General features: G+C 48.3%; 1 protein-coding gene and 1 long non-coding RNA gene across 2 annotated transcripts; one reads left to right on the plus strand and one right to left on the minus strand.

Moving 5' to 3' along the window:
• Positions 1 to 3,162: 3,162 nt before the first annotated feature.
• Positions 3,163 to 3,915, plus strand: LOC119359549. Its single transcript, XR_005172586.1, has 3 exons — positions 3,163 to 3,433; positions 3,523 to 3,619; positions 3,706 to 3,915. It is a non-coding gene; the product is annotated as an uncharacterized LOC119359549 (long non-coding RNA).
• Positions 3,916 to 6,619: 2,704 nt separating this feature from the next.
• On the minus strand, positions 6,620 to 7,358 carry LOC119359550. Its single transcript, XM_037625695.1, has one exon. It carries the CDS (start codon positions 7,239 to 7,241, stop codon positions 6,897 to 6,899), a length of 345 nt encoding a protein of 114 aa, XP_037481592.1. The 5' UTR covers positions 7,242 to 7,358; the 3' UTR covers positions 6,620 to 6,896.
• Between the last annotated feature and the right edge of the window lie 1,767 nt (positions 7,359 to 9,125).

The following is a 9,125-nucleotide window of genomic DNA, read 5'->3' on the forward strand; positions in this document are numbered from 1 at the left end:
ATAGCCGGAGGCGGCGAGGCGCGCCGGCGAGCAGCGGTGGCCGGTGGGAGAGGAGTCGTGGTGCAGCGCTCTCCTCGGGTGGCGGCGGCGATGTTTGGGCCCCGCGGGCCTGATCCGGGCCGCGCGGGCCGGCGGCGGGGCTGAGGAGAGAGAGGCGGCGGTGGGACAGGTGGCGATCTCCGATTCGCCCGGGGCGGCGGCGCGGTGACGTGGCGTGCTCCGATAGGCCGGAGTGAGGTGGCGGTGGCGGCGAACATGTCCGGCCGGTGGTGGGGAGTTTTGTCCGGCGGCGCGAGGAGCGGGGCTAGGGTTTCATCTGCGCGAAAAATTCGGGAGGCACACACATATATAGGTAGAGGGAGCTAGGAGAGTCCAAATGAGGTGTGGTTTGCGGCCATGCGATTATGATCGAACGACCGAGATGATGGAGGATGTTTAGGTGGGTTTTGGGCCACTTTGGAGGGGTGTTGGGCTGCAACACACACGAGGCCTTTTCGGTCCCTCGGTTAACCGTTGGAGTATCAAACGAAGTCCAAATGGCACGAAACTTGACAGGAGGTCTACCGGTAGTAAACCAAGGCCGCATGACAAGTCTCGGTCCAATCCGAAAACGTTTAACACCCGCACACGAAAAGAGGTAGAAAGGACCACCGGAGGACATAGGAGCGCCAGATTGCAAAACGGACAACGGGGAAAATGCTCGGATGCATGAGACGAACATGAATGCAAATGAAATGCACATGATGACATGATATGCAAAGCGTGACACACAAGCAATGACAAGGCAACAACAGCGAATAACTGAAGGACACCTGGCACATCGGTCTCGGGGCGTTACATGGAGAATCCCACATACCCCGAGTCCTACTTTCGGCGCCGTTTTAGGATGAGCATCGAGTTGTTCAAACACATTGTGGAGAAACCGGTGGGCCATGATCGGTTTTTCAGCAAAGGAGGAATGCCACCGGAAGACTCAAGCATAACACCTTTCAAAAGGTGACCGCCGCTTTGTGTATGTTGGCATACGGTATTCCGGCGGATCTAGTTGATGATCACTTGGGCATAGGTGAGTGTCAAGCCATCATGTGTGTCAAGCGCTTCACAATTGGAATTATGCAAGTGTTTGGTCCGAAGACGCCGCAAGGCTTTTGGAGATGAACCAAGCTTGCGCGTTCTATGTATGCTTGGCTCAATAGATTGAATGCATTGGAGTTGAAAGAACTGTCCTAAGGCATGGCATGAACAATTCCACGGCCAGAAAAAGGGTTCCACTATAATCCTTAAAGCAGTGGCTGATCGGGAGACTTGGATTTGAAATATATATTTTTGAATGCCAGGATCTTTGAATGACATCAATGTTGTTCAACGGTCACCACTCATGAATAGGATTGCAAATGGTGAGATGCCACCGTTGCAGTTTGTAGCAAATGGCCATACATACAACTATGGCTACTATCTTACGGATGACATCTACCCAAGGTGGCAAACATTTGTGAAGCCGTTGACGGCACCGCAAGTTAAGAAAAATCTTGATTTCCACAATGCTCAAGCGGCGGCTAGGAAAGATACAGAGAGAGCTTTTGGGATTTTGCAAGCCCAATTTGCTATCGTGAGAGGACCGGCTAGATTTTAGGATCAAAAGATCCTTTGATACATCATGAATGCTTGTGTGATCATGCATAACATGATCACCGAGAACAAGCGCGGGCAAGATTTACACTATTCTCAGTATGAGTTGATGGGACACCTCGTGCGAGTGCGGAGGAGGGCTGAGAGGGTGGCTCGCTTCTGTTGCCTCCTATCATGCCATTCGATGTGCCGAAACACATGATGACCTTCAAAAGGATCTAATCGAGGAGTGATGGTCCTGGAATAGGCGACAAAACTAGTTTGATGTTGTATGTTTGTTGTATTGTTGACTATTTGTTGTATTGGCCATGAAGTATTTGTTGTATTGGTCATAACTATTTGTTGTATTGAAGATAAATTATTTGTTTGAGTTGTAATAATAATTGAACTATTTATTGTTGATTTATTTTGTGTGTGTTTGATCTTTTGGTTTCACATTGAGTGAGAAATGTTGTTTGTGTTGGGCGCGCGCTGGATTTTACCGCGCCTGCCAGCGGCGAAGCTACGTATTAGTCAGTGGGATCAGTTGACCCCACAGCTTTTTAGAAAATAAGTCTAAAAACACTGTCCAGTTACTGTTCATACCAAAGAAGAAAAAATCCAAAAAATACCATTGACCCCACATAAACTTTAGACTGGCCTCGCCGCTGGCGCCCGCTGAAGTGCTACAGCGCCACGCTAAAATTTTGCAGCGTCTGGTGAAGCAACCTTCCTATCCGTCGTGCTAAAATGCACTTTCGGCACGGTAAAAGCGCTGTAGCGGCTCTGTTGAAGATGCTCTGAGTATTACCGACTGCCAGCTTGCGGCACTTATGATGGTCCTTGCTGGATTGGTGAAAGAAAGCATGGCGTCGACCACCTCGCCTACGCCTGCGCCTACGCCTGCCCCATTCTCTGGAAATGAATTCCCTGAGCGCCTGGAAAGCTTGCAGTCGATGATGATCCGAAATTGGTCTGGGGAATTGATGATAATCGCGGCTGACAGACAGGTCAAGGTCGTTCACATTATACTCTATCTTGTTTGGCATTGCGATAATATCCCCAGTCTGTTGCTGTTGCTGTCTGGGCGTCCCTATCCTTTCCCGCTTCTTTTCGCTGTATCCATCCGGAAGAGGTAAAAGCACCCGAAGTACCCTAACTTGCATGGGATGTGATGTTTTAGTCCCAAACTTGCACAATGCAACTCCACCATACCCTAACTTGCATTGGATGTGATGATTTAGTCCCCGGCCTATCACAGAGTGACAAGTGACAGCCAGGTGGCTGGACAGTCATCCTCTGCACTTTTGCAAAAAACACCCTGCCGTTTTACCTAATCAACCCAAGCTACAGGAGAGCACCTGAATTAATTCTCCCTGAAATCCACTGCGCGTCCGAGGATATAGTTGTTGTCCATTCAATTAACATTAGCACGACCATTCAATGAACGAGGAGCTGGGCCAAGTATACACGATTCTCACGAATAAGACTGGGACTTTGAGAGTACGTATAATGTGCAGTATAATGTACGAGAGGTTGTCAAACTCTCAGAGTACGTATGGTGAAGCGACACAGAAGCACATAAATGATTACGCTGATGCTGGCCTGAGGACACTAGTTCTTGCATACCGGCCTGAGGACACTAGTTCTTGCATACCGTCAACTTGAGGAGATCGAATACACTAAATTCAAAAGGAACTTCACAGCAGCTAAGAATTCTGCCAGCGCTGATCGGGATGAGCTGATTGACAAAGCGACATATTTGATAGAGAGGGATTTGATTCTGTTTGGAGCCGCCGCCGTTGAGGACAAGCTGCAAAAGGGGGTGAGTAAATCTTATCTTCTTTCATGCTATAAAATGTAACAATTCAAGACTTCTCTTTGGTTTGCGCATGCTAATTTCCCTTTTTCTAGGTACCTGACTCACTGACTGCATCGACAAACTTGCTAAGGCCGGCATCAAGATATGAGTGCTGACGGGCGACAAGACGGAGACCGCCCTCAACATCGGGTATAGCATCTCTCCTAGATGTTTTGATGCTTATAGCGATATTTGGCCAATTTTATGAACTTAAAATCAGATGCTCTTTTTCACAGATATGCCTGCAGTCTACTCAGACAAGGGATGAAACAAATAACCATCACACTGGATACACCAGATATCATTGCCTTGGAGAAAGGTGGTGACAAAGGAGCCATTAATAAGGTAGATAAAGTATTGCAGATTATAGTTACCGAGTCCTCTGTCTAGTACACTGACCAATTCTTATGTAGTTTATACTATCTATGTGTTCATTTTCGGTTCTGTAGTGCATTATGTTTGGTAACAAATTAACTACATAACTGCCTGCATATTGATCAAACACTGGTTTGTTTCTCTTGTTTTTTGACATGGAACACTCTTATTCCATTTATGACACGGCTGAGATACTGGTTACATAACGGGTTACATCAGCAGGAAAATTGTCCAACCACAAACGCATTTCAGCATTAGCTAATCCTGCGCCCCTTGCTGCCAGTACATGTGATGGCATGTTACAGTCACGCGAGACATGGACTACACTTGTGCTAATGAATTGTGAATTGAGTTTGGCCTTGATATCTCGAAACATTTGTCCCAGTGGAGCAAAGTCATAAGAGTTGGAGGTCACTGCTTGTTGCAAGTTGAGACTGTCAGTCTCAAAAATTACCCGCCCCACGCCTAGTTGGTCAGCTAGCTGAACAACATGTGAGAGGGATATGGTTTCAACATGTAGAGCATCAGAAACGTCATCAGCAGATCCTGCTGCCAGGAACTTAATGTCTGATTCCGAATCTATGCAAATCATACCCCACCCTCGATGGCCCAAACTCGCGTTAAATGAGGCGTCTACATTGATCTTAACACAGTCTTATGGAGGGGTCTCCCATCTAGTTTGCGTTGATGTGTGAGCTACTTTTTTCGACGCGAAGAATTCCATCCAATCCCTGACATGGCGTCTCACGGCAAACTGAAACGCATCAACCTCCATTCCTTTCCTTCCATGATTTCCCCCATTCCGTTCAGACCACCACTCCCAGAGGCAAGCAAGTGTCAGTAATTTCTTTTCTTCCGGCAAATCAAAAAATGTCTGGAGAACTTGTTTTGGATTGGTGAATTGGACTAGCTCGGATCAGACATCATCAAGTAGCAGGGCTCTCCAGCGTTGTTTTGCTAGTTTGCATTTGAAGAATAAATGGCCTCCATCCTCAAAGTATTTCCCGCAGACTGCGCATCTAGTGTCCAGATCAACACCACTCCTATTTTATATTCATATAAGTTGGGTGGCTGTTGTGTGCAAACCTCCACAGAAAATGGTGCACTTTTGGCGGGCATCTAATCTTCCATAAAGAAGAGAACAACGATGAAAACTAGTCCTTCTTATCTGAACTTTGGCCAGCCTGCTTGCTCGCCTCCCTTTTAAGCACTACAACGTGAATCTTATATGCGGATTTGACTGAAAACAGACCCTTATTATCGAAGTTAATGCTAATGCTAATGCTATCTGCAGTGCAGTTTCAGTTAATTGAATGGTCGTGCTAATGTTAATTGAATGAACAACAACTATATCCTCGAAACGGACGCGAAGTGGATTTCAGGCAGAATTAATGCAGGTGCTCTCCTGTAGCGCGGGTTGATTATGAAAAACTGTAGGGTGTTTTTTGTAAAAGTGCAGGCGATGACCGAACCAGCCACCTGGCTGCCACTTGTCACGCTATGATAGGTCGGAGACTAAATCATCACATCGAGTGCAAGTTGGGGTATGATGAAGGTGCATTTTGCAAGTTTGGGACTAAAACATCACATTCCATGCAAGTTAGGGTACCTGGGTGCTTTTACCTCAATCCGGAAGCACCCATCCATCAATCATTATCTACCATCGTGACAAGGTGATCTCGCAGTAAGATCTTGCACGATGTGTCTGCCCCCCTTTGGATCCGCAGATCCACGGCAGCGTTGGCCTCTCTCTGTCTGTCTCTCCCATTTACAGCTGCATTTTCACCAGTGATCCGCGGCGCTGTCACCGAAAACGCATGAGGAGGTGCGCGCCGTGGCAGCGCCATCCAGACACAGCACATACTCCTATCTATCTACCCCAACCCCCCTGCCAAACCGATGACCCGCACGTTCCAGCTTGCACGCACGCAGACGGCTGCTCGATCGACCGGGCACCGAGTCGAGAAGCAGATGGGCGATCTGATCACGGGTTAGGCAATGCACGCGACAAGGATCGGCTTCTCTTCCCTTTGAGAACCCACGCACGCACGTAACCTGGGCGGATGCAACGGCCCGTGATGAGGGTAGTAGGTCTTGGCTGGCGTCGACGAGGACGCATCATGCAGCATGCCCTGCCCACCCCGGCCGAGCATTAGCATCGGCAAGCAGCAGGGCAGGGCGGTGCACATGGCAGTGCAAGGCGGGCAGGGCACCTCTCCCTATCCCTATCCTCGCATTCATGGCGACAACAGTGCAACATGCCGCATGCGTGCTCCGCCCGGTAACTCGTCTATCTATCTCCTGTTGGCTCGGCTTTTTTTTTTGAAACGAATGTTGGCTCGGCTTCGTTCAGCTACGACTCCATCATCACCTCGGCTGGCCCGACTTCAATCCTCCTCTTTTTCTTTCTTTTTTGCGAGAGACTGGCCTGACATCACTCCTGCCTCTGCCTGCCAAACACACATGCACAGAACGGGGGCCGGCGCCCATGGCGGATCGGCCGGTGTGCCGTATACCAGAACTTGGGATTTCTGCAACGACTTTGCCGACTAGCTTTGCTTGCCGTTTACGAACGCGGAATTTCGGCAACCCTTGCTTTGCTTCATTGCTTCTACTCTCCGGCATTATTGGTGAGCATGGAGCAGACTCTCGACATAATCCTCCGAGAATATCGGCCGGGCACGGAATCACGGATCAATTATCGCTTCGCGGTACAAATGTACTGCTCAAGTCCACTAGTAGGTCACAAGCAAACCATGGTTTGTACTCCCAACATGATTGGAATTTGGAATTGCTATAGCACAGTCGTACCATACAGCACCAAACTTGCCTCTGCTTTGGAAGCAAAAAAAAGGGTCTTAAAAAGAATGAAATGTAGCAATGCAATCTTCAGATTTCCAGACATCAACAAATCGCTTGAGTCGCGGTTAAAAAATTCGTTACATATAATCAATCTACTTCTCCATTGAGCAGTAGTGAGTAGTGTATATACATTAGTGCTGTTGTCTTCATGACCACAGTCACAGGGCAGCACCGTCACCAGCTAGGCTGGCTACTCCTGCCCCGCGCGCCTCACCAGCGCGGCCGGCAGGAAGGGCGCGGCGAAGCACGGCTCCACGCCGGTCCACGACGGCGGGGCGTCGGCCGTCCCCGGGGGCCCCGACAGCACCGCCACGCAGAGCTCGGCCAGGCGCCACATGGCGCTGCGGAACCATCGGAGCTTGATCCGACGCCGGAGGCCGCAGAGGCCGCGGACCCCGCCAGCCCGTGCGCCGGCACCGTCACCGCCGTTCCCGAGCCGGACGACGTGGACCTTGCGGCGCAGCCCGTGGCGCGGCAGGCGGAAGCGCGCCGGGGAACGGCGCGGCGCCACCACGCTGCACGGCGCCTCCCCCATTCTTCTCCTTCTTCTTGATTGGGCTTTTGCTTTCTTGGTTGGTGCAGGCAGAGGCAGTACAGTAGCCTCAGCTCGACCGTGGTTTCTGTTTTCCTCGGCCCCTCTCGTGTTGGCGTGTGGTATATAAAGAGGGCGGGAGGAGGAGAGGGGATCAGGGGATGATGGGCTGTGCGTTTGGTGACTTGCTCTGCATGTGCATAGCTCTTGATGAAATAAAGTGTACTATATTAAGATGCTTGTTGGCAAATGCTGTTACGCTGAAATGACAATATGAACATGCATGAACGAATCTTGGGAAAAGAACATACGTGTGGGTCTCTTGGGATATTGGTAATCAATTCGATTAGAATTGAGGCAGTTCAGATGTGTCTTTGAAAAGAGCTACTGATAATTGTACTGAGTTTCACCAGAAGGTGACTTTATACATACCTGCCTCTCTTTGTTTTTTTTATTTTTTGTAATTACACACATGTCCGATTATATTGATAAGTATTACACTAGTTGGTACTAGCTCATAATTGTTGGTAGAGCCATAGAGCTGAACCATATTCTCCTAGAAAAGTTGGCTTCCTAATTGCATTTGTTCTAGCCTCATATGTTAGATTTTAATTAAGAGTGCTTGAGGATGGCATGTAGTGTGGAATAGCCAAACGTATTTAAACTGAAAAGCCACACTTATCCAAATTAAGTAGTACTACTGTACTGTTTGTGTAGCGTACAGCTCAGGTAAAGCTCGAAGCAAACATTAATAATATCCAGAAAGCAGTACATTAGTTTTCAGTTGTCGATCAGATGCTTCATGCTTGCTCACCGTACACTTGACACGTCCAGGCAACAAGTAGTGGTTCAAACACGTTTGTCAGTACTGACCATATGCTCATGCTCACGGTAGGTGAAATGGAACAAGGGAGAAAAGAAAGAAACGAAAAAGCTGCTAAAAAAGTGTAACGGACCATGTGCATGCATTAAGTCTTTTATTTTCCTTTTGTACGACCACAACTCATTTTCTTTACTTAAGAAGAAAATGTGGCTGCTTGGATGTATCAGGCTTCACCCTTTCGTGCCTCTCTGCAGAAATTAAGTAGCGTTTTGCAGTTGTAGAGAGGTAGTAAATGTATGGACTAATGGTCCTCGGAATGTACTCTCTCCCGGATTACTCGTTGCAGAAATGGATAATGCGACACATAATTCGAGGCCGAGGGAGTAGTACAGTACCGCATTCATGTCTTCTTGTGGATTTTGTATAAGCAACCAACTTATACTGTATACGTACAGCTTGAGCTCCACGGTTATTAGTCGCCATCAGCTGCGAAGACCGGAATTAAGAGGGACCGGCGGGCGATTGGAGTACAGTTGGTGACAAGACAAAATATAAAAAAAACTAACTTCCCATCAATGGCTAAAAAGGAATTAACAGCACTCACCATGACATAAAAAAGGAATTCTGAACTTGCCTAGCTGCATCGTCCCATTTGCCTTGGCGGCGTAGTGCGTGTAAACAAGGATGCTATCAGCAGAAATACTGTGAGATAAATGTGTTGACCGGTGGCATCAACTCTCGGCAGCTCGAATCGTGGGTGCTTCCGTTTCCTTTGCTCGTTCACTCGATTTGTAAAGCAAGATGCACCAAGATCGTCCGTGTTTGTTAGGTTCTCAAAGTGTCGGTATTGAACATGCTTTATCTTATACGCACTCTTTGACATGACTGACGAACCGCTCGGTGTTAGGTGATCACTGACAGTGACCAATTTATTTATGACAAGCACGCGATAGTAGGACGGCAAAAGTGGCTCATGTGAAGAAGTTGCGCACGAGGCCATGGACCGTAGCTGGTACGTATGTGTATGCCAATACCATAGCCCACAACAACCGAGCGAGCGACAT

This window comes from Triticum dicoccoides, chromosome 2A (assembly GCF_002162155.2).
Source record: "Triticum dicoccoides isolate Atlit2015 ecotype Zavitan chromosome 2A, WEW_v2.0, whole genome shotgun sequence".
NCBI classification, from domain to species: Eukaryota; Viridiplantae; Streptophyta; class Magnoliopsida; order Poales; family Poaceae; genus Triticum; species Triticum dicoccoides.